This window comes from Arvicanthis niloticus, chromosome X (genome assembly GCF_011762505.2).
Source record: "Arvicanthis niloticus isolate mArvNil1 chromosome X, mArvNil1.pat.X, whole genome shotgun sequence".
Taxonomy (NCBI): domain Eukaryota; kingdom Metazoa; phylum Chordata; class Mammalia; order Rodentia; family Muridae; genus Arvicanthis; species Arvicanthis niloticus.
Window position 1 is genome coordinate 9,305,416 of NC_047679.1, and position 25,925 is coordinate 9,331,340.

The following is a 25,925-nucleotide window of genomic DNA, read 5'->3' on the forward strand; positions in this document are numbered from 1 at the left end:
GCTAGTACTAGGCAGCTGTGGCCTGGGCTCCTCAAAGAGTCCTTGCAATCCTTAGTGCCTCTCTCTATGCTAATCACGACATCTGTCTCCATTTGTCTAAAGTTCGTTATCAGCTACCCATCCTCTGCTTTTCTCCTTTGCTAACCACTTGACATAATTTACAGGTTTTGGAAAATGTCCACATGACTCTGGGCTTAAATGTTTAGAACAGACCTCATCTCCTAGAACTCCACAATTAAAAGATCCCTATCTGGTTTTCCCTCAATCTTCCTCCAAATAGAAACCCGCAAGACAAACCTTGATAAGAGTCAGAAATGGTCGAATAAATCATTTGTGTTGGCTGGGGACTGACTCCTGTGCCCTGCCGTTCTTAAAAGAGCAAACACAATGGTCTCCTGCTAAGTCATTATTCCTGCAGCAGAATGGGAAAGTATTCAACTACACTCCTCCTCCCCCAAAGGAATTTCAGATTATGCCAAGTCCAAAGAGTTTCTTGGTAACTCAGGAGTTGGCCAAAGCAGAAAGCCCGCACCTCCAACACATGTGCCACAGTGCCAAAGGCCAGAAATGATTCCCAATGTCCTCCCATGAAAATGAAACAAGAATGTGAAAGAGGAGAAAGTATAACAAGGATATAGCTCACACACCCAGGCTCTATAGGGCCACTAAGTCTTGTCCTGCTAATTCACACAGAGACCACCCTGGGTGTTTACGATCACAGGGCAGAAGCAGAAACATCAACCAACAGCTCATCAAATTTCTCGGTACTTTTGCAATCATCAAAGACAGAGCTTTTCTTTCCCTTTCCTGCAAGTCTGAGAGTGCCACACCATGTGTTCTAGCCGGCCCTTCCTTTCTTCTGTCTTACCAGTGTTGCAAAAAAAAAAAAAAAAAACAAAAACAAAAAAACAAAAAAACAAAAAAACAAAAAAACAAAAAAAAAAAAAAACCCTAAGCTCTGCACCACCCATCTCCCACACAAATTCGAGCGATGTGGTACCAGACCAGCCTGTGATTTCACTGGTAGAGAATAAGAGAAATCGTAAGATTATAAACATCAGAAACATAGAGGATGTCAGCAAAGTCAGAGAGCTACAGATGCTAGTATCCATGCCTCTGTTCCCCTTTGAAACAGAACACATTGTTAACCAAGCAGGTTGCCACTGTAAAGAAACAACCCCTCTACGTACTTCATATGGTCTGCTAATGTCAAAGGTAAAGCCTTTCCAAAGGCCTTCAGGTTGAAGGTTGTGAATAATTTGTAACTGAATAGTACACACAGATTTATTTGTGATAGGGTTGTGATTACTGAATATAATAAAAGTGACTCAGTTGAAAGCAAGCGTTTAATACTTTTAGGTTTCTTTCTACTGACCCATGTGCTGGAACCTTTTAAAAAACGATTTCTTTATTTTTATTTTATGTTCATCGGTGTCTTCCCTGTGTGCATGCCTGTGTGAGGGTGTCAGACCCCTAGAACTGGAGTTACAGATATGAGTTGCCATGTGGGTGTTGGGAATTGAACCCTGGAAGAATAGGACCTCTGGAAGAGCAGTCAGTGCTCTTAACCTCTGAACCATCTCTCCCCGCCCCTGCGTGCTGAAAATGTAAACATATTCATAAGGAGGCATGGTGAGGCTATGACAGCAAACTACCTAAGCCTGGGGCATGATGGGACCATATAGTATTTCTGGACATCTTTCACATTTCCTTTATCCAAAAAGGAGTAATGATTCTAATTTGTTTAAGCTTCTTGTCATTTCAGCATTTTCAATCGGATTGACGCTGGAAGAAAGAACGTTACAGGAGACAGAACAGTGCAAGTGAGGACTCCAAAGCCCACACATATCTGGCAAATGCAATCAATGTGCATTTAAAGATGATTGTTACAGCATGGCCGAGGAAAAGAATGTCAGAAAAGGACAGAAAAACAGTAGAAGCCTTTGCACACAGGGTCATGGTGACCTTTGAAACACTTTGTAACTGAAAAAATAGGAGTGTGTAGAGGTTGAACAGAGGAATAGCATGTAATGTTTGTTTTAGTACATCCATCTGGGCACAGGATCTGGAAGGAATGGAGGCAGAGGACTTGTTAGGAAAGTACTACAGTAAGCAAGTGGGACACGATGCTAACTTGAGCCTAACATCAATGGAGATGACTAGCCACTTTCCTCTGACCTGCTCCTTTGCTACCTCCTGGTTTTGGCATCAGGAAGATGACCAAAGTGATGCGTCTTCATTTCTCCCTCCCTGTGACCTCAGGAACATCCCACCAGGACCTTTGATGCCCACTCTCTAATATAGGAATGCAGCCCATTTCACAGACACAGTCAAACACCCCAGGAAGATGACCAAAGGGAGTTTTCTTCATTCTTTCCTCTCTGTAACTTCCATAACACCCCATCAACCCCTCTGATCTCCACTTCTCAATGTAGGAATGTTTTTCTCTATCCATCAGTTTCTGTCTTCCAGTGCCATCATTTATTTAAGGCCACTGTGATCTCTTCTCTATGAGAACCTCCAAGTTGACACTAAGTCTTCCTTGGATTGAAGCATTGCCTTGCCTTACGAGTTACCATTCAGAACTATGGTACCCTCCAATGGGCCACTATTGTCTCTTCTCCTTAGATAAGATCCGAAGTGCTTATTGTGTCCAAAGTGCAGTTTTCTCTTGAGGGCTGACTATGTGACTCAGTTGGTGAAATGCTTGCATGGGGTTCACAAAGCCTTGGAGTTGATTCCGAACATCCCATAAACTGGGTACAGGGAGTAACACATGCCTGTAATGTCAGTACTCACGAGATAGAGGCCAATCAGGGCTACATCTGAACTGTACTGAGAGTACTGTAGTGATCAAGTGGGACACGATGCTGGCTTGAGCTTAGTATCAGTGGAGATGGTGAGAAGTACCACATATTCGCTACATTTTTTGAAAGCAGACCCATATCATTTCCTGCTTTTGTGTCAAAAACAAAAGCAGGGGCTTTATCTCAGTTGGGAGGTGCTTGTCTGACAGGTACAAAGCCCCAGTCTCAATCCTCACCTTCACATATAAGTCAGTATAACCCTAGCACTTGGGAGGGCAGGGACAGCACTATCTAAAGTTCAGGTTGTTGTTGTTGTCTTAAAATAATTCCTGAGTTTTTCAGAAAACTTAACGTTTCAAGTATTATTTAAAAATAACAACAACAATAATTTCACCTTTCTGTGTTTACTTTCATCACCAGAAAAGTGATATTACTGAAGGTGGGGCTTCAACCCTATAGTATAATCATTGAATAGTCACACTGCCTTCTTGAGCATGGTACAGTCCTTTAATCCCAGCACTTGAGAGGCACAGGCAGGTGGATCTCTGTGAGTTCCAGGCCAGACTAGTCTACAGAGCAAGTTCCAGGACAGCCAGGGATACACAGAGAAACCCTGTCTCAAACAAACAAACAAACAAACAATAAATAAATAAATAAATAAAATTGTGGTTTTATAAGAGATATACATATATGCATGCATAGTGTAAGACCACAACAGGAACAAGAAACAATATACCTTGCAGGACAGACAGACAGATTGAATAATTTCTGTTCTAGGATCTCACTCTGTATCACGCATTTTGTGTTTCTAAGTTTGTGCTTAAAGCAGTTCACCTGTCACTCTCATTCATGACCTTAAATAACCTTGGGAAAGTACAGACCAGGCAGTTGGTAGAATTTCCCACAATTTGCATCAGTATTTCCTCACAATTAAATCTAGGTTTTGCATTGACACAGGAATATCACAGAAGCAATGCATCCTCAACACGTCACACATATCCTTCACCGTGACAACATGCCCTTCATAGTGTTGTTACTGGACTTGTTGGAGGCTGAACCCCGACATTGGCCTCCCCAATCTCAATATGCCAATGAAAGAAGCAAGGAAGTGGAGACCTTGAGAAAGGGGATTTATTCAGTGTGGCTGTGTTAGAAAGAGGGACAAACAGATGCATCTCCCCATCCAAGTCCATATTCAGCATTCTGACTTGAGGTGCAGTTCTTGTCAAGGTAGCCTGTCCATCACTGACTTATTGCCTGCCTCCCATCCCCAGTCTCTCCTGAAAGGTATTCTGGCAAATTGTTACAGCTTGTGTGAAATCTTTCTTGGGGGGTGACTACTTCATCCTCTTGTGGGGACCAGCATTCAGCATTTTCTTTTTCCCAGCATAAGATTCCTCTAAAAATTCCAGTTTCTGGGGAGTCTATTGTCTCAAGAGCCTACTAGGCAGGGGGGAGAGGGAGAGTCCAAGTTTCTCTCTTTAAAACAACTTCAGTGCTGCTATCTTAACTTGCCTTCGTTTCTCGCACTCTGTGCAATTTGGTCTGGTTTTGTTTTGAGACAGAGCCCCCCCCCCTCCCGTTTGTCTCTCTGTGTCTCTGTCTCTCTCTGAGACAGGGCCTCTCTATGCAATTCTGGATGTCTTGCAACTCCCTATGTAGACCAGAACGGGCTTTAAAATCCGCCTGTCCCTGCCTCTCACCTGCTGGGATTAAAGGTGTGTACCACTATGCCCCCTCCTCTTCTTCCTCCACGCATTCTTGGCCCAAAGCTTTTAGACATGGACCCAGAGAAGTCATCCCAGCCCATGGTTACCTGGTTAATTCAACTCTTTAAAATGTCACAATGGCCATCTAGTCTAAGAGAGTATTCTTTAGTTACTAGGCCTGATTTAGGACCCCTTCCGTGAACTGGCAGACCACCATGAACAGCATTGTGCTTCTTGGCATTAGAAGCAGTAGCTTTGTCTCACTCCCTTGCTCTGGACTTATGGGAACTATTCAACAGTCACACTTAGCACTGTCATAGAGTCCAGTGCTTGGTATACTATAGGTGACAATAAATCCTTCCTGGATAAAACCCTGTTTCCAGTTGACCTCTGTAAATTTACTGCTTTGCCCCTTGGGCCCTGTCTGTCTGACTACATGCTCTCATAGACTTGGGCTCTGCTGGGTTCTGGATGTTCCTAGGTCCATATATGATACCAATGTTAACACAATCACAGGGAGGGAGGGAGGAAGGGAGATGGAGGGAAGGAAAAAAGAGTGAAGCCAGGAGGTGACTAGGCCTTGGTTTTAGAACTTAGAGGCTTCTGAGTTTGTGTTGAGCAGGTGAGATACTGACTTGGAATGTGACTCTCAGCTACTCCTCCCCCTCCTATGTGACTCTCAGCTACTCCTCCCCCTCGTACTTCCTGTTTGTTCTGCTTCCAAAAACCACAATAGGGAGAGGTGGGGGGCTGGGAAACAATGCAGTCAGGTTCTTTTGGGAGCCTTCCTGCTCCCTGCCTAGGAATTGGCGTTTTCAGCCCTTAAGAAGTCTTTACTTTGCAAAGAGAAAAGTGAGGTGCTAAGATTGTGATTAACTCTCCCAGGAAGCAAATAGAACAGAGGAGCCTGCCAGACTTCAATTTCTCTGCCTGGGAAAGCCTGGATTCTCTTTTACTGCCCAGTGCCACCTTTCCTTCTACTTCCTTGTGCCACAACCACCTCCTTTATTGTGACCTTTGTATTCCTGATAACCTCATCATGACCTTTTATTTATGCTGTATGGAAGGCTTTTATTTCTGCTGCATCTCAGTACTAAATAAGCATTGATAGGTTATTTCTCCACCGGTGAGATGAGCCAATTCAAGCCAGATTAAATTATATTAAAGGCAGGTTTATTGAGAAGTTGTCCTCCAACAGGCAAGTTCACTGGCCCCCAAAAGAACAGGGAAGTTGCCAAGGGGAGCTGAGGAGAAAGAGAGAAAGGGCTCATGCACTCAGAAGAAGGGGGGGCGAGGAGGAGGAGAAGAGGATGAGGAAGGAAGGAAGGAAGGAAGGAAGGGAGGAAGGAAGGAAGGAAGGAAGAGAGAAAGAAAAAGGGACAGAGAGGAGGGTAGAGAGAGGTAAAGAGGAGAGGGAGGGGGAGAGAGCACGCACAAAATGTCTGGATTATATAGGGAGGAGCCTCTGGGGGGAAGGGCAGCCCATCCCCTGGGCTGGAAAGTTCGGGGTTGGGGGCAGGGTTTGCCAGATAGGGACTGAGGGATGCTGGGAGAACCTGGAAGCCAGGTCTGTTTTGATATGTAAAATATGCACCTCAGTCCCAAGTCCTGGAGTCTGAAACCAAACAACCTTTGCCATTCAGTTATAGCAAAAAGCTTTAGGCAGGTTCCACTAATCAAAAGGGGACCCGAGAATGGGCTCTCTGATTCTTTGCTGGTGAGAGGGTTAAATGTGTAACCACTTTGGGAAACTCTTTGGCAACTTTTGATAAGTATCCACTCTATATGTACTGGCAATTTCATTCCTGTGTATTTATTATTTTTTAAAAAGGTTTGTACCAGATTGCTTTTTATTTGGATATACTAAAATCAATAAATTAATAAGCAAACTTCAGTGCTCAGACAAATCATGGACATTTGTACAGTGGCACACCGGTGAGCAACTAAAAGGAGCAGTGGCGCCCACAAGACTACTCAGTGGGCAAAACTGCTTGGCAAGCCTGAAGAATTGAGTTCCATTCCTAAGACCCACATGGTGATGGAGAGAACTAACTCTTGAAATTCACACACACACACACACACACTGTAAGTGTGATTACAATTTCTAAATACTAGCAAAGGAATGGATGCCTCTTAATATATTCAAACATGTGGCTGAATCTCAGATGTACGTTGTATGAAAGTGACCAAACACAAAACAGTACATTCTCTATGATTCTTTTTCAACAAAGGTCAAAAACAGGCAAAACTAATGGGGGGGTATTAAAATTTGGATGCCTGTGGGAGAGGTCTCAGAGAAAGTCAGAGATCAAGAGGTAAGGAGGGATAACTTTCTAAGGTGATGATTATGTTCTGTACCTTGCTGGAGATATTGAGTACGACTTATGTGCTTATTAAACTTTTTAGATGAATGCTTAATGTCTGTGCATTTTATTATATGAAATTATATGGCAATAAAAATAATAAAACTCAGTGCAACCCCTCTCCAAAAATATCACAAAATCTTTTGGAAATGGAAAACTTGGAAACGGAGCAAAAGAAAAGAAAGGATGAATACCACAAATATAGAGAGAAAATACTGCTACATTTAATGCAAGCTTCATCAGTAATGCAATGATGTTGTGATAAATAAGTAATGTTCCAAGCAAATCCATTCACATCTTACTGGCCATATGGTAGAAGCCCAATATTTTCAGTTCCTAGTGCTTCCAGACAAAATCCCCACAAATTCAGTGGTTTCAAACAAAACAGGGGCAGAAGAGACGGTTCAATGATTAAGAACACTGGCTGCTCTTCCAGAGGACCTGGGTTCAATTCTCAGCACCCACATAGTAGCTTACAACTGTCTGTAACTACAGTTCCAGGGAATCTGACACCCTCACACAGACATACAGGCAGTCAAAACATGAATGTACATCAAATTAAAACAAAACAAAAAACCCCAAAACATCAACAAGAACTATCTTTTTAAATTTTGAGAGATCTGAGGTCCAAAATTGGTCTTGGTGGGCTAAGGCCAAGGTATTAGCAGAGCTGTTTCTTCCTAAAGCTCTTGGAGCATCCTGTTTCCTTGCTTGCCCTAGCCTGAATTTTTTGTCTGGTGAAATGTTACAGTCTCGCGGGTCTTGATGGGGTTCATTTTCTATGCCAGTTAAAGAAATGTCTAACTTCTAGACCTCCCCCCAGTACCTTTCTGCATCTTTACAGCTTTCTGATGGCATTGAACCCACCCATATAATCCAAGTTGCCTGCCCAATCTGAATGGTAGGTGCATTCTTACATCATCAGGTGCATCCTAATTCATCTGCTGCTTTATTAGCCTTGTTTCCCCAACCCTCCTCATCCCCCACTATACAGACTGACATATTCCATGGGGTCTGGGTCTAGTGAATTAGGCAAAGGAACCTATGGGGCAACAATACTAGTATGTGCACCCACCTAAGAGTTCATAAAACTGTAAATGTTATATATAGCATCTTTCTAGTCAATGTGAGGTGGATATTTCTGGTCTATTCTAAGCTGTTTCTAAGGTAAATATAGTAAAACCAATTCCGTCTTAAGAATTCTATTCGAATTCTCAATTGTTTTCAATAGTTTAAATTTGAAAAAACAAAAGAACTCTGTTCCAGTTATCTATTACTGTATAACAAACCACGTAGTGGCATGAAGAAAACAAAATATTTTGTGCACAAGTCTGAAATTTGGGCAAGGTTCAGTGAGGACAGCTTGTCTGTACTCTACTTGGCATGAGCTGGGCAGGCTTAAAGGCTGAGTGGAAGATGGTTAGAATCGTCTTGATGCCTTGCTTATGTGTCTGGTGAGTGATCCTGTTGGGTGGAAGAAACATCAGTAGTACTAAGGGCTGGAAAGCCTATGGGGCCACCTTCCATGTGGCATGGGCTTCCTATGAGCATGGCAGTTGGATTGCAAACATCTGGGAGAAATGGCCATGTATGTCATGCTAGAAGATCTTCTATGTCCTGGTCTTGAGAGTAAAAGTACCATGTATTTGGTTAAGGTAGTAACAATGTCCCGCCTGCATTCAAGGGGAGGAGACAGAGATCTTCCCTCTTGATAGGAGATGGAATGATTGTGGCAGAGGATATATGACCAGAAAGAGCTTCATAGGCATTTTTGCACCACACCTGTCATACTTGGGGGGTATGAACATAGAATCCCTGGAGCACTCTGGCCAGCTGCTTTTGCCAAATTGTTGAGCTCTGGGTTCAGCGAGAGACCTTGTCTCGATTAAAAAGGTGCAGGGTGATAAAGGAAGATACCAAACATTGAGTTCTAGCCTCCATACACACACACACACACACATATGCATGTCCCCCTATACCCTCATGCACACATTCATAAAGTACACTACACACAAATGAGTAAGTCAACAAATAAAAAGAAATTATGTATTCTTGTCTTGATGCCTCCCGTATTCCACATGAGACCAACCTGAGAGCAGACATTTCTTGTGCTCTTAAATTCACTAGCAAAAGGACTGCTAGGTCTAAGAATTCCTCCCAGACCCCAGCACTGGAGTAAAATATTTAAATGTTTGGCACTTGTCCTTCAGCTATCTAAGATATGAAGACATTATCAACTACTTAACACACACACATTACTAAAGCATCTATAAATTGCAGTTTGCAACTCTAATTAGATACCACGAAGAACTACACCTTCTTTTGAATGACTAATCTATACTAACTTCACTTCTTACATTTTATATGTACTTTGACTCCTCTGGAAAACACATGTGTTCGTTTTCAATGTATTTCTCATTTTTTAAAAAAACAAGACTTAAACTAGTAATTCCTGTGAACAATTGGGAAGCACTTAAGTATTTTGGTTAGAACCAGTACTGTAGCTCTTTCATTTGCTTTTGTCCTTAACTACCAACCAAGAAATCTCCTCAATTAGATGTCTGCTAAGGAAGAAAAAAAAAAAGGCCATTATCCAAGAACATAGCAAGTTCTGTGAGGATTTCAACATGGTGGAAGTGTAGTCAGGTTTTAATTGGCCCTATTGAGCGCACCCACAAGCTACCACATTCTTTACCTCAGCAGTGTGGTATTCAACGGGGTGGGGGAGGGACTACCAAGTTAGTTTTTGCTTTTGAAAATTTCAAATGAATCACATCCAGTTCCTAGTGTTAGCAGAGCACTCCTTAATAGATGCACTCACATGGATGCTAGGACAATAGATATTGAGAAGTAAAATACAATACAGAAAATGCCCCACCCTCAGCATTGTTTGGTTAGCTTGTGAGAATAGCGAAGTGAGCTGGGCCTTGTGATGCAAGCCTACAATTCTAGCTGTTCAGAGACTGAGGCAGAACAATCACATGTTCATGGTCTGCCTCTGCTATAGACCTAGTTTAAGGTCAGCCTGGACTTAGTGAGACACTATTTCAAAAGAAAATATACAAAAAGGCCTTGGGCTCAACCTTCAGTCTTAAACAAACAAATAAAGCTGGCCTTTATGTTTTGCTAGTCTTTTCTCAGCTTTTCCTATCTATAGTGTTAGAAAACAGTTTTCTTTGACAATTCAAGACCAGAAAGTTATCATCTATTAAGATGTTTATAACACACACACACAGACACACACACACACACACAGAGAGAGAGAGAGAGAGAAAGAGAGAGAGAGAGAGAGAGAGAGAGAGAGAGAGAGAGAGAGAGAGAGAGAGATCTATTACTCAGTAGTGGTGGTGCAGGCCTTTAGTGCCATCACTAAGGCCAGCCTGGCCCACAGAGTGAGTTCTGGAGCAGCCAGAGCTGTTACACAGAGAAACCTTGTTTTGAGAAACAAAACAAACTAACAAAAAGATGTTCATAAGTGGCAAGAGGATTTTCTATTATTACTTTTTTTTTAACCAGTTTCAAGTTAGACACTGTGGTAGATATGTTGAAATTGCTAAACAAGGATGCAAAAGAAACAAAAAGAAGCAATACAATGTAAAAAAAAAAACAAAAACAAAAAAAAAAAAAACAAAAGAAAGCATGAAGACGTACAAAAGAATGAATGCTCTTTTAAAATAGAGAATACCAAAACAGGGGAGGCTGAAGAATAGTTACGGCTTTAGTGCATCTCATTTAGACAGGTACACAACTTCTATGCTTTAACTGGAGGGGGACCTTTGGCATCAAAATGAAAACATCTAGTTCAATATAAAAGGATGGAAGAAATGGAGAAGTTAAAACCTTCAGTTTCGTGGAAGACGTGTCCGTCTGAATCATAAGGAAATTGCTTTTCTTATATTGACCAACATTGGAGCAGCCTCTGGCAGGCCGATCCATAGGGAAGCTCTGTGTACACCGGTGAGTTTCCTTTGCCTTATCTGTTATTCTCTAAATTAAGCATCTTTCTTCAATGGAGCAAGGAGATTCCTAAGTAATTGGGGGAATAGGGAGAACAACTGTGAACTCCTCATTTGTCTAAACTGCAGAAGCCTTGAAGCTCACTCTGCTTTTGTCTCCTTCCCTTTCCTGCCTCCACACCTTTTCCTGAGGGGGCAGGAGAAAGGCAGAGCAAAGGAACAAATGGGACTCCTAGTTTTCTCTCTATCTCCTTATCTTCCTATTCAAGAATTGCCATGCAATGAGGAGGACCTTAGGTAGAAAGCTATGGAAAGTCCTCTATGTAGAACCAAGTCCCTTTCTGCATAGCCCTGCCAAGCCTCAGCCCCAGTCCCAGGTGCAAACACAGCCCAAGCAAATTGGGAGGGAAAACCCAAGGTTGGTGTCTGTGAAGAACCCGCAATGTGCTAAGTGTCATATGCACAGGGAATCCTGGTAGTCTAAGCATCCAGACTGTGGTCCAGAAGTAGGGTCATAAGTTCTGAGCATTCCATTAGCCCTGAGGACTTCTTGCTCCACAGAGAATGGCAAGAGACAGTGTTAAGTCTCTCTACCATGGTGGATCCGGGACACAAGAAATGATTGTATGAGGCAAGGAGAGGGTTTGGCTTCTAGTTAAAGAAGCAGTTGTTCGTGAACTGAGCAAAGATGACACCAACAGACATGCCAAAGTGGTCAGGAAAAAGCCCATGAGACCTCAATCCAACATATAGAACTTGAGAAAACTGAATAAAGTTGGAGACAGGAGAGGTAGCATGCCTCATATCCCAGCATTTGGGAGGCAGAGGCAGGTGGATTTCTGAGTTCGAGGCCAGAACAGAGTGAGTTCCAGGACAGCCAGGGCTACACAGAGAAACCCTGTCTCGAAACACCCCCCCCCAAAAAAAAACCTAAACTTTTCCAACACGAAAGAAACCCTTAGCATTTTATTTGAAAAGCCAACCCATCAGTCTATGCTTTTATTTGAGAACAAAAGACTTCACCTCCAAATTTTGAAAGAAAGTTCTCCTATCACTATTTTATTTAAAATTCTTTTAAAACAAACCATGCAAGGATATACTGGTGGGTAAAATTTACTAGATAACTCATAAAAAGATAAATTTGTTTATAAAGGTTTCTGGTATAAAATTTGAGCCCCAAATGAACTGGAGCTATGTATAAATATTTAAGAAAATGCTGGGGATCTTAAAATAAAACAGGGAGAGATGGAGACGTGAAAGGAGAGAAAGAGGAGAGAAAACACTAATTAAGAATGCTTTCTTGTTCAAAACTAAAAGTAAAACAAGGAGGCATATGCAAATGAGCCAAAGTTTCAATTTTTAAAACCTGCCAACTGCAGATGTTTCCAGATTGGTCAGAGAATGATGAGTCCAATGGCTGGGACATGCCCTCTGACACCAGGAATAGGAATACATCAGGCAGGATGCTAAGGAAAAGATAAATGTAAAATGTGAAACTCTCCACAGGAGCAAAGCTGCAAACTGGGGGGGCGGGGGGGGCACAACCAGGTTCTCAAAAGTTGAGGTGTGAGATCTTGTGTAGGAAATTGCTATCAAACGTTCTTTAACAGCAAATCATATTAATATTAGTTGAGACTCATTAGCACGTGCACACACACGTGCTTCCATGAAAATATTTAAAAATAAAAAGAACGAAGTTAGTACTTTTGCCAGTTGCGTATACTTTATTATTCTGCTCGACTTTTCTGAATACACGTTTCAGTTAGCGTCTCAGAAAGTTCTTGCCATCACTTTCTCTCTTGATTTTAATCAGGCTCTCCCTTATGACTTGGGGGAAATGGATGAATCAGTTTTGTATGTTACTTAAAATACTTTTCTTCCAGCAGCAGAATCTGCCCAAAGCCTCATATTTTCATAAAGAAGACAGAGCAGGAAAGGAAATGGAGGCACACAATGTATTTAGAGTAAGAGAGAAACCTAAAAGCGATTTTCTCTGGTGCCTAAAAGAATCTTCCAAGTAATAAGCATTCTGGTTATCATCTCATTCAATCCCCACTGTAAGCCCAGGAAGCAGTTTAAGTCTTATGCTGGACTTCAAGCATGGTATCAGGAGAATTAAATGTATCTACAACATGGAGGAACAGGAAATTTATACACACAATTTTCTAGCCCTCGTTGCTTCTGGAGCTGCCTTTAAATTTTTTGTTTGCACTTTGATATTTCAAAGGGAAGAGAAAACAAATGTGGGTATAGCTGACATTTGGTTCAGGCTAGCTTATCTTCATTTATTAACGATTAACTTTCGCTGGCAACAGGCAGGCATCCCAGTCTGGAGACCTCCCCACCCCACGCATTTTTTCCCCTCTGCTGCAAAATGCTGATAATGGACTTGAACTGGCCGTGCACACGCACACACACAACTGATATTTAAAAAAAAAAAAAAAAACAAAAAAAACTGAAGTAGTGTGTGTTTTAAAATCAGGTCCTATGAATTTAGAGAATGCCCCCATGACTTCTGGTGAAAACTGAGGTGGACCTGGCATGTATCCCCCAACCCAATGAAATAAAGAAAGTGCAGACTGTTGTCTCACCTGTTCAGCCATTTCCCAGGAATGCTATCTTTAAAAGCATTCCTCAGAGACTTAGGGCAGCTTTGATCAGATCTGCTATCCACAAGTGCTGAATGGGTCACTGAAAAGCTGGACAATGCTTGGGGACTCCTGATAAAGGACATTGCTTATACTTATACTATAACCCTTTTATATATCTCTCACGATTTACAAACACTCTTTTAAAATAAAGACCAGCAAAATGAATGTATTGCTATTAGCAAGGATTTTTTTCTTTGATGTTGCTAATTTTTCACTTCTCCATAGTCAAGTGAAATTTAGATTCTTTTGGCTCCAAAACACTTTCACTAACTAAATATTGCGATAAGCTAGCCAAATTGGCTGAAAGATACTATATGTACTTTCACAGCTACTTTGAATATTTATGAACTTCTCCTTGGGATAGTTGGTGATCCCACCTTGGAACTGAATTGGAACAACGCTTCTTCAGTAGCTACTTGTCAAAACTAAATAGTTGTAGAGATGACTAGACACCACCTGGAAATATCAGAGAGACAGCAAATAATGTCAGCAAAATAAGGGGAATTTCTTCTTAATGATTTGGCCACTCATTGATGAAATAAAGAGCAACACACCCTTGTCCAGTTTAGTTAACACATCGGCGTTTTTATTTTTTAGAATATAGTCTACATCTGGATTAAAAAAAGTTTTAAATAAACGAGACATAACAACAGTGGAGCCCTTCATCATTCTATGTCCGACACAGATAGAATGTCAGTTGGTTCCACTTTAGATAAATCCACTTTCTCATAATAATGTTATTATTTTCACTGGCCGAGTGGCAAGCTTCATCCTAGCTGGCACGTCGCCAGTTTACACACACAGGGGTGGGGGAGGGGTGGCGTGAAAGGGATGGGGTGCCACAGGACTACTGTACAGTGTAACAGAAAATCATTAATAAAGTAGTACCGGTTACCAACAGTGCTGTTTGTGCGCTTATCACAATGGAATCGACGAAGTTTCAAAGCAAAGAGATCTGAAATACTTAAGACAGGGTCACTGTTACAAAAAGAAATAGTGCAAACAGGAAAACTGACGCAATCCTAGCAACGCCAAGGCCTCCTCTTGCAGCTCAAAGCAGGGCGGGCAGGAGGCTGCGCCCCGCCTCCCTCGAGCACCCAGCTAGAAGCTGCCCTCCCAAGTGTGGCAACCCAGCGCTGTGCCCTGGCATGGCCCTTTCTCAGGCCCTTCTCTTCCGGAAAGAAAAACAGAAAAGAAACCCCAAGAAAGGCACAGGCTGAATGAAGGACATCGGCCCAGTTCCATTCCCACCAACACAGAGTAGGCCCCCTCCGGGGGTCTTTGAACCCCCCTCTCTGGCGACTACTTTCCTCTGTTCTCGCGATGAGGCCCTCCTTCTTCTCCACACAAACCCCACCAAGTACACAGCCCAACTTTACAGTGTGCCCTTCTCGCCCCACAACCAGGAAGAAAATAGCTTAGAGGAAAGAGAGGGGGGTGGTAGAGCCGACCCTAGAGGGTGCTGGGCAGCGGGGACAGGCCCGCCTCAGTGGCCCCAATTACTGAAGCCGATCTCCTGCTTGTATCTGTTGGTGAGGATGTTGGCTTTGCGGGTGAGTTTGGAGAGCACGGTGTGCAGCCCGCGCAGGTGGTAGTGGAACTGCTGCTCCAGATCTTCCTCGCCGGCATCCGTGCTCTCCAAGTGGCTCAGGCCCACCAGGATGTCCTTGGGCTTCCAGGTGCTCTCCTCGCTCCCGGCCGGCGGGGACGATGGCTGGTGCAGGACTCCCCACTCGATATCGTTGCGGATGGACTTGAGCAGCACGTAGTGGCTGTACATGTCCCGGGAGGGCGCGAAAAAGCTTCCGTTGGCGCTGCCAGGGCTTGGGGCCGGGGTCGTGCGCTCCTCCAGGCAGCTGCCACTGCTGCCTACCTCCACGCTGACCTCGTTGTCTAGCTCCGGCTCGGACAGGGGTACGTCGCGCAGCAGACTGGGCACCATCACCGTCTGGTCCATGTTGTTCACCGCGCCAATGAAGCGATTCATGGCGTTAAAGAGCGAGTGCTTCTGGTTATATGTGTCGCAGATTTGCATCATGGTGGCTGAGCGGGCGCGGAAACACGGGGACACTGATACACCGAGATAAACCGCTGGCGATGCCCGCCTTCAAGCGCTCTCAGAGGCTGATGCCGGGAGCCTGCTTGAAGCCGGTGTGACAGGATTCCCAGATCCTTCTCCGCCCTCTCTAACTTGCTTCTGTCTCAGCACTGCCCTTCGTGATGCGCGGCTGCTCTTAGCTTTGGCTCACGATGACGGTGGGTGGTTGGGTCTAGCCTTGATCTGCTTGGGAGACAGAGACGAAAAGAACAAATTACCTACCCGGTTAGGGTGCCCGGCACCCCTGTCCGCGCGATGCTCCTACCCTGAGCACTGCGGGCCGGAGAAGGCACCAAGGGTGGCTCCCTGGGACCAGCTGGTATCACCTCCTCCAATGCTAGCAGAAGACCTTTGAGAAAAGAGGAGAAAGAATCTCTCCCAGCCCGGACTCTCTAGTTTCTCCCTTCTAAAACCTAAGCGAAAGCAACCATATTAGCCCGGGCTGCCAAAGGGCGGGGACACCCACCTCTTGCACTGCGAAATCCCCTGGTTCTCAGTGCTTGGGTTGCGGACGGTGGCTGCCCAAGGGCGCTGCTGCGGTCACTGATCGGCCTGTGAGTATGGGTGACAGAGGCTGCTTCGGCCCCCTGCCCATCCCAGGTGTTCAATTTATAGTCCAGGAATGGTGTCCCATGCGCCCAGGACCACCCCTGATGTCTCCTCCTCCTACCTCCTCCAGCAGCACAGATAAAAGGTCCCAGCCCTGACCGCGAGTAACACTCGCCCAGCCCTTTCTACCGCGGGGGCGGGGCACGCCGGGTGGCTCCGCCTCTCGCCTGATACCCGGGCTAAGGCTGGGCGGCCCAGCAGGGCAGGGTAGGGCTGGGAGGATGGAGCGGCCGCGCCCCAGCACCAAACCCAGAGCTAGCTGGCTGGGGGAGGGAGGGCGAGGCACTGAGCCCAAAGAGCCGCCGTCCAAACCAGAGGGCGGACTGGCGCGCGCGGGCTGGGCGGGCTTGGCGCGCACTCCTCGGGTGGGATGACCGGAATGCATGTGTGTCCGGGTTGCAAAAGAACCCCTCAATCCCGAACCTAGAGTGGCTGCAGTCCGGAAATTTAGCCTCGATTTATTATTAGACGTCGGGTAAGAGGGATTCACAGCTGCCCTGACTCCATACTGGGAATCTTATGTAAGAAGAGTTAGCAGGACATGCTAGATGCACGTGGACACGCAGTGCTCCCTCCACGGTCCAGGTCGTGGTCAGCTGTTGGGGGATGGGAACACTGAGGCATTTGCTTCCCTCCTGGCATGGTCTCTCCCTGTCTTTCCTACCACTGCCGCCGGGTATGAAGAGCACCCTTGTCATCTGATTTGTCATTTGTTTCCCCCACCTAGAGATCAGAGCATGGCTATGGAGTGTGAACTTGGGCCTTGTGGCCTTTTGGCTATCAAAAAGATTAGGAGGAGGTGCCAGAAGTTAGGACTGGTGTTGGGTATATCTTATCATTTAAAGAAAAAAATGGGAGTATGCCCAATAACTTTCTGGAGAGTGTGTAAAGTGCTCCTTTCAAAAGATAGTTCTTAAGCAAGGGTTACTTAATAAGAGCTAAGCTGTGTACCATAGCCCTGGATGTACCTTTCGAATTTTACACTTTAAACTCCTTAGGATTACCCAGCCCTGAGCTCATACTTGTTCTCATCTCATTTCCTTTGCCACATCCCTCAACCTCCAGTCAACTCCAAATTCCTCCAGATAATATGACTCAGGTTTCTAATTTTAAGTTTATTTCCACTAAAGTCTTTGGGGGAAGTTTTAGTATGGCATTCCCCTGCAAGACAAAAAAAAAAAACTTGTCCCCAAACAAAGAGAAACACTTATGAATGTATTTCTTTCTTGAAGGACCGGTACTTTCTACCAAAACCCATGTCTCTTCCTAATTTTGAAGGAACAGCTGACTCTGGGTAACAAAGGCTGATAACAGACAGAAAAGTCATTGATAACCCTAGAACTCAGTCTGGCAAATCTAGTTTATTAGTTCTAGATCATAATCCATGATCCCAATGCTTGTTTGTTTGTTTGTTTGTTTGTTTATGTTTTGTTTTTTTGTTTTGAGACATGGTCCCCTCCAGCCAGCTGGATTTGGAATGACAGCTACTCATTATTCTGATTCAGTGTCCCATGTTCTTTTAAACATGAAATGTTATCTGCCCAGTGGAGCTAAGGAGACCAGTGGAAAGAAGAATTTAAATGGGAAAGATGCATTGTGTAAACCTGACACATGACAATAATCTCATCCTTTATCTTCTTGTGCACAGACTTACAAACGTTTCCAGCCTCCGTTTGTTAACAAAATGGAGTGTCTCCCGTGGAAGAAAAATTTCCAGTGTTTCTATGGCAATAAAAAGAAACTTCTTCTTGGGCCGTGACAAAGGGTTCTTAGTAGGGTTCAGTGAGATAACGGTGATAAAACTCTTCACTGTGTACACTGTAAAGGACTTAGGGCTTCATCATAGTCTAGAGGCATTTTATGTAAAGTCTGAACCCTTAAAAATAGGGAAATAGGCTAAGATGAACCAGAGAGGACCCCACCCCCACCTTTACCACTTCTTTATAACAGTCCAGACTTGTTTTAACCTTTTATGCCAGATGAGATCTAAGAAGGAGAACTTTGGAAAAACATATTGCCTGGTTTCCAGTACTTGATGTTTCTCATAACTTAAAATGTAGTTTGACCCCTTCTCAGACCCAGACCCTCTGGATATTTCAAGTGTGCACCCTAATGAAAACTTGGAATTGCTTTGAGTTATGAAATGCTGAAATCCTGCCTTCTTTTCTCTAACAGCTTACAGAAAACGAAAATTCTAAGTGCCTAGCAAAGGCATCCCACTCTGAAAATTAGCACAGCCTGGAAGAAAGACCCTAGCCGGCTTCCCTGTGGTCTCCATCCTTCATCTGGATCAATTTCCTTCCTTCTCTTTGGATCTTCTAATGTCTTCACTCTCGGTTGATGTTCTTACACATTTCTTAAACTCTGCCAGGTAATGGCTCATGCACCTGCCGGCAAAACTTCCCAAACCGGGCCTCCCAGCCACCCCCCCCCCTCGCCCACACAATAACTCACACCCACCGGGTAACTCCAGAACGAAAAGGTCCTCAGGCCAGAGCTCCGGGCCCTTGGAATCACCCCACCGCCACCCTTCTTGCCCCAGCCAATCAGAAAGCTTCCGAGAGAGTTATGCAAATGAACTTTTGGCCCTAGCCAGTCAGAAGCCACAAACCCCTCCCCCCAAGTGTCCTTTTTCACCCCAGCCCTGAAAAGCTAATGGCAGGCGTCCCTGGCAACCGGCCTGCAGCCAGTTTTCTCCTAATGCAAGGCTGTAAAAAAAAAAAAAAAAAAAAAAAAAAAAAAAAAAAAAAAAAAAAAAAAGAAAAAAAAGAAAAGAAAAGAAAGAAAGGATTCCCAGGGGTCACATGGATACTAAACGGGTTGGGCCAGGCCCAGTAAAAAATAGGCAGCTTCTCTGGTTGCTCCAGGCACCTTCCCTATCTAGATCTGGAATTGACTGAAAGCTCCCAGCAACCTGTCTAGGACTCATAAGGAGAACCCTAGTAATCATCCGTTGAGTAAATGGCTTTTGAGTGCTGGCTTAAGGCAGGCGCCTTGGTCTCTGTTTTCCTAACCAGTGTGCTAGATTCCTGTTAGAAGCCTGGTCTGAGATTCTGCACCCCCTCTCCTTTTTTCCTAAGCTCTAACTGAGAAGCGCTTAAATGCTGAATGTTAGATTTCCTTCTTTAATCAGTAACCAGGAAATGATGCTTGGCTGGCTCATCCTCCTCCTGTAACCCTCCCCCAGCCAATTCACAAATTACCCTTCCTGTTGCGTCTCTTTGATGGCTTAGGAGAACAAGGCATTTTAAAGGCGAAGAGAAACTGCTAAGCAAAGTTGTGAGCAGAAGTCAACTGGTGGAACAAGGAGGAATGGAGAGGGGGAAACAGGTCTGGCTGAGGGCTGGACAGAAAGTTAAGAATTTAAGGCTAGAAACCACTCTCAAACCAAGACAAAGGAGTCTTGATCACACTGATAGAAAACTTAGAAGCAATAGCTTCATGAAAACTGTTGCCGAAATATGACAATTTCACTCTCCTTTTAAAGGCCATGTAGTCCGACCTCCTGTTTGTACTGAAATTGCTCACAACATCTCCACCAAGTGGTCACCCTTGCCTACGTCTTGTGCTTTCCATCCTCCGGTACCAGGCCAATGGTTTTAGAGCTCTTCAGAAAGCCTTGAAGCATATAGAGGCTGGCTGTTTGGGTATAGCGGCGGTCTCCCTTGAGTCCACTATATCTCAAGTCAGTTACCTTTGTTTGTTGTAGCTTTTCATGCTTTTGGTTGAGGTGCTCACTCATCCCAGTCACTGTCTTTGGAAGTTGTTTGGGTGTGTCTACAAGTTTCACATCTGGACCTCATTCCAAACCCCACCTTTCCTGGGACGAAAAGGAGTGGTGAAGGCACCTATTTTATTGTGAATGGTAACTTTTCTAGACCTAATTCTCCAGTTCCAGATCCAATGATCTTTTACTACCCAACAAATATAAACTTCTTAGAATGCTGCTCAGCGTGTAAGGGACTTGTTTTTAATGGTTACTACATTCATATGCTGTTATATATGCAACAAAACGTGTGTATCCTATTACTACGCAGAAGAGATCTTTGTGGACCAAAATACAAAACTTTCTATTACTTTTAACTAAGTAGATTTTGGCTCATTACTTCAGCATGTTTCAGTAGTTTGGATTCTGATTTTGTGCTCTAATACACTTGGACATTACCTACACATTTGATAACAGTTCACTGTATTCATCAAAGCTACTGGTAATAGGTATCAGTGCGTACCGTACAAAGGGCCAAGTGGTATCAAACATCTGGAGAACTTCTTCAGAGTGATATCAATTCATTAATTGGTACTTTTGGCATATTTTCTTCATCTAGCTATGAATCCTGTTAATTGTACCAACATTCATCCAGAAGACAGAATAGTATGAGCAAACTTGCCGAGTGTTTTACTGAGCTTTCAAGGGGAATGACCATCTTGCTTCCTATAGAGTTAGAGAATATTTTTTGTAGTGTTACGGATCAACCACTGTTACATGATCTATGAACTAGAAATAGGGGCTGGAGAGATGGATCTGTGATTAAGAACATTTGCTACTCTTCCAGAGCACCCAAGTTCTGATCCTAGCACCCACATCAGGTGATTCACAACTCCCTGTGACTCCAGCTCAAGAAGGATCCAATACACTCTTCTGGCCTCTGTGGATGTAAAATAAATAAAGCAGAAATAGTGTCATAGTAGAAATTCTGAGTATAGTGAAAACTTAAAATTTTAAAGAGTAAACTTTGATGTTGGTCTCAGCAATTCTACTTATTTGAGAATTCTGTATAGAAAATGATACAGTCAATTTGAATATAACAGGTAAAAGGAAGGGCATAACCCACTGTAAGGTTTTCTTTTTTTTTTTTTTTTTTTTCGAGACAGGGTTTCTCTGTGTAGCCTTGGCTGACCTGGAACTCACTCTGTAGACCAGGCTGGCCTCGAACTCAGAAATCCGCCTGCCTCTGCCTCCCAAGTGCTGGGATTAAAGGCGTGCACCACCACCGCCCAGCTCCATTGTAAGTTTTTAAAAATACCAAATAGGAACTTTTATACACATATATGTATGCAGCAATATCTTATATAAAAAGTGCTCATAAATTCAAAAGGAAACAAAAATATGGAGGGCCTTTGAGAGAGGAAGGAAAGATGGAAATGATGAAATATTATACCTCTCAAAAATAAAAAATAATAACATTTAAAACAATAAAATAAACTTAATTATTGAGTTTCTTGAAATGCCAAGATCCGCATAAAAAACAAACAAACAAAAAAACAGGACAAAGGAAGGACTGGAAGGCGGCAGCATTTGGGGTTTAAATAAATAAATAAATACAATGAGAATGTTCCTCTCTGAAATCAAATTCATAGTTTAAAGTCTGTATCATAAAATTAACATGGGAAGCAAAAAATAATTATCCACATCATATGTTCAAACTAACATATATTTATTTGTGTTTTATTGAGACTATATTGTCATAAATATATTACCTAATGGGCACATCCAAATGTCCCATGAGTAAGTATCTTATAAATAATTTATTTTTCTGACTCAAATAATGAAAGGAACTAAAGCTAGATGCTGTAGTCTAGAAACTTCACCTATATTTTATTAGACTGTCCAGAGAGAATGTGTAGGCTAATCTCATAATCATGAGTAAGAAGCAAAGGTAGTATGCAACATTAACAGACGAAAATCGATAGTAAATAAATTATTTAAGTCTGTACAAAAGTGTGACTCAAAAGAAGTAATAACTATAGAAGATTTGGGTAAGAATAGAAAAATAATAAACCCTTAGGAAGACTAATAAGATGAAATTGCCAAGTTAAAGAAGCAACCTTGAATCGAAATATTAATAGAAAACTAATAAACTAAGTAGAAACAACAAAGAACAAAACATGTATGCCAGACCATTCGTTATGGTGGGGAGAACACAACTGTAGAAGGCAAAGGAGTTCGTGGAAACATGAGCACATAAACCAAAAGAGGTAAGGAAAACAGCATGGAAGACAAAGAGCATAATTTAAGGATAAGGGGTATTGGGCTGGTGAGATGGCTCAGTGGTTAAGAGCACTGACTGCTCTTCCGGAGGTCATGAGTTCAAATCCCAGCAACCACATGGTGGCTCACAACCATCTGTAATGAGATCTGATGCCCTCTTATGGGGTGTCTGAAGACAGAGACGGTGTATTTACATGTAATAAATAAATAAATAAATAAATAAATGGTTTTTTAAAAAAAAAGGATAAGGGGTGTTCCCGGAGAAGAATCTCAGGAGAAGAATCTCAGCAAGTGAAGTAGAAAATACAAATGGGGGGCTTGGGGGATGGCTCAGCAGTGACGAGTAAGTACTATTCTTGCAAAGTCGCAGCACCCACATTGACAAACTCACAATTGCCTGTAACTCTAGCTTCAGGCTGTCCATTCTGGACTGGGCAGGTTCATAATCAATCATAGACACACACACACACACACACACAGAGAGAGAGAGAGAGAGAGAGAGAGAGAGAGAGAGAGAGAGAGAGAGAGAGAGAGAGAAAAAATCTAAAAAGAAAAAAGTGAAAGTAACAATTGTTTTCTTAAAAAATGTCATTCATGTGTGTGTTTAATAGACATGTTGAGTATTAAATAAAAGTATTCAGAACAGTTGAAAAATGAGTTAATTGTATTTTTCAACTCCAAGAAAAAAAGAAAAAATATGTTTTTAAATATTCAGGCAGGAAACTAAGTCAACAGAAAGGTGGTAGGGTGGGGAGACTCGTTCTGTAGACAAGACACACAATAGAGCTGTAAGAAAGCTTATGATTCGAGACCAGCATGTCACTCCAGTACAATCGATAAAGTTCAACATTCTCAAACATGAACTCAGAACTCTTCTTGGAAACCTTACTGATTAAATTCTTGCTAGTACAGCAACACTAACAGCTAAATCTAAGTAGGACTAGAGAAGAGCTCTGACAAACAGGATCATGGTAGAGAGCAACCACTTAATGTGAATAAGATTCATCAGTGTGGGTACTATGGTTACAGATCAAAAAGGAAACTTTGTAAAACTGGAAAAAAAAAAACCCAAGTAATACAAACAACAGAATTGGAAGATGGAGGAATAGCGGCAGTGCTAATTGAATTTTACTATAGTCAGTGATATCTAAAACCAAATTGAGCCAGTTTCAAAAGGAATATACTAAGATCCCAATATTTTGAAGATTTTTTTCCCCCTCAACTTACAAGGACCTTTGGGGCTTGATGTTTTCTATAGTGAAGAATTTATTTTCTTGAGTTCATGATTTCTTTCAGTACCACTTCACTTACTACCAAAAAAAATCAACTAAATTGATTTTAACATTTCTAAAAGTAGTATGAATGAGCCAGGTTTGGTGATATGTCTCTTTAACCCCAGAACTTGGCAGAGGCAGAGGCAGAGGCAGAGGCAGAGGCAGAGGCAGAGGCAGAGGCAGAGGCAGAGGCAGAGGCAGAGGCAGAGGCAGAGGCAGAGGCAGAGGCAGAGGCAGAGGCAGAGGCAGAGGCAGAGGCAGAGGCAGAGGCAGAGGCAGAGGCAGAGGCAGAGGCAGAGGCAGAGGCAGAGGCAGAGGCAGAGGCAGAGGCAGAGGCAGAGGCAGAGGCAGAGGCAGAGGCAGAGGCAGAGGCAGAGGCAGAGGCAGAGGCAGAGGCAGAGGCAGAGGCAGAGGCAGAGGCAGAGGCAAGTGGATCTCTGTGAGTTCAAGCTCATCCTTGTCTACAATGAGAGCTTTAGGCCATTTCAGTTACATGGTGGGTCCATGTCTCCCAATAAAAACTACAACAACAAAACAACAACAGCATAATGGTGTTTCTTCAGCAGGGTGTTAGATGCTTGTCAAATGGATATGTTCAATTTGTGAAAATGTGTCAGGCTAACACATTTGATTGATTATTTTCTGCATATATGTCATGCTTGATTGTGGAGAGCCTTTGATGCCACTTGTAGGAATTTGGTAAGAATTTGACATTGGGTTGGGACAAGAAAGTAAGCTCAATTAAATTCAGCCAAGGGATGTATGGTATTGCTTTTATCTTGGGCATCCTGATGAGACCCTAGACAGATAGAAGTAGAAAAATTGTAAGCTTTCTGAACTGTGGCATCTTAGGATGAACCATCCTTTCTGGGGTTGGGGTTCAAGACAGGGTTTCTCTGTGTAGCCCCGGCTCTTCTGGACCTCACTCTGAAGACCAGGCTGGCCTAGAACTGAGATCTACCTGCCTCTGACTCCCCAGTGCTGGGACTACAGGCTGGGTCACTGTGCTAGGCATGTAATTTAGTGGTAGAATACTTAACTGATTTGTATGAGATTGTATGTTCAATCTTCACTACCATAGAGAGAAAAATTCTAATTTTTATTGGCTTTTGGACCTTAGTGTTAAAGAGGTGACATTCTTGGAGGTGATCCTATTAAAGGAATGTTTTTCTATAACTTCCTAAAAGCTATTTCTAAGTATTCATTTATATAGCACATTTATATATAGATATTCACCTTTGTCATTCTGATTGATTGCTAATGATAAGAAATACTTAAAAATATCTGATATTGGGTATCCTTTCTGTGATGTCTCTCCTTCTAAACCTAAAAATAACATGGAGTACATTAGTGAAGTTGTGATTCTCCCTATGCCTTCATATCCCCACCCCCAGATCTGATCAGAGTCCTATGTTGTTTATGTAATCTTTTAGCTAGGTTACACTGTACAGATTTTCTTAGCCAATTTAGCTTGCAGAGATTGCATTTTGTGTTAGTATTAGTCTTGAGCAGTCCAAAATCCAACTGGAACATATGATCAATTTCTTTGTCACCTAAATGATTCCACAATTACTAGAAATTTGGAAATAAATTTATGAGTATGCCATTAATGGGTACCTTGATTTTGTTCTAATTATCATTTTGTTCCTGGAAAAATATTAAACAAGGAAATACATTTTCCATTTTTAAAACTCTGAGTGCCTTGTGTAATTTCATTTGGTGCAAAGTGAGTGATTATCTTGGCCAGAATTATAAAAATGCTCATGTGTGGCATAATTTGTTCAGCGGTATTTGTTGTAAATATTTATCTAGTACTACACGGTATCCATAGAAATGACCTCTTGATTTCTCCTGAATGGACTCAAGTATCTGTCCAATTCTGATTTAAACTAGTTGCAAACTTAAGTGGGATTGCTGAAATGTTTTATTTAATAATTGGATCTAGGTTTTTAGAAAGAGCAACCTTGGTTAGCTTAGCAAAAATATCTGTCAAGTAAATGGGAAAAAACCAGAATACTTTGGCCAGATATTAAAGCACATCACTCTTTTTATTTTATTTTTTTTTAGTTTATTTTTTATTGGATATTTTACTTACATTTCAGATGCCATCCCCTTTTCCCATTTCCCCTCCCTAGAAAACCCCTATCCCATGCCCCCTTCTCCTTTTTGCTTTTATACAATTTTTAATGTTTTTTGTGACTTTTTTATTGGATATTTTATTTACACTTCTGATGCCATCCCCTTTCCCCATTCCCCCCTTAGAAAACCCCTATCCCATGCCCCCTTTTCCTTTTTGCATTTATACACTTTTAAAAAATGTTAATCAAAGGCTTTATAAGTTTGGTAATGCTCAATCAGAAGTGTAACCCACTACTCAACCTAGATATATCAACTATCTTTGACTGGTGAAAACACATGAACATCTGCCTCCCTGTCTCCCCCCTCTTTCTCTCTCTCATCACCTAGCTT

At 42.6% G+C, this 25,925-nt stretch overlaps 1 protein-coding gene and 1 long non-coding RNA gene across 5 annotated transcripts; one reads left to right on the forward strand and one right to left on the reverse strand.

Moving 5' to 3' along the window:
- Positions 1–14,050: 14,050 nt before the first annotated feature.
- Mid1ip1 (MID1 interacting protein 1) lies at positions 14,051–16,284 on the reverse strand. Of its 4 annotated transcripts, none has more exons than XM_034485886.2 (2): positions 16,051–16,284; positions 14,051–15,767 (listed from the first exon to the last, which is right to left on the reverse strand). In XM_034485886.2, exon 2 carries the CDS (start codon positions 15,522–15,524, stop codon positions 14,973–14,975), a length of 552 nt encoding a protein of 183 aa, XP_034341777.1. In that variant the 5' UTR covers positions 15,525–15,767; positions 16,051–16,284; the 3' UTR covers positions 14,051–14,972. The 4 variants fall into 4 exon arrangements, with proteins under 4 accessions (XP_034341777.1, XP_034341781.1, XP_034341778.1 ...); XM_034485890.2 differs by having other exon boundaries at positions 14,051–15,770; positions 16,255–16,273; XM_034485887.2 differs by having other exon boundaries at positions 14,051–15,770; positions 16,051–16,237.
- Positions 16,285–16,415: 131 nt separating this feature from the next.
- On the forward strand, positions 16,416–23,731 carry LOC143435577 (uncharacterized). The gene is made up of 3 exons (XR_013106017.1): positions 16,416–16,668; positions 18,369–18,564; positions 19,681–23,731. It is a non-coding gene; the product is annotated as an uncharacterized LOC143435577 (long non-coding RNA).
- The last annotated feature ends 2,194 nt before the right edge of the window (positions 23,732–25,925 follow it).

Excerpts from the sequence above, each read along its gene's own strand:
- Mid1ip1 (XM_034485886.2), bottom strand. The coding sequence starts at position 15,524 with ATGATGCAAATCTGCGACACATATAACCAGAAGCACTCGCTCTTTAAC.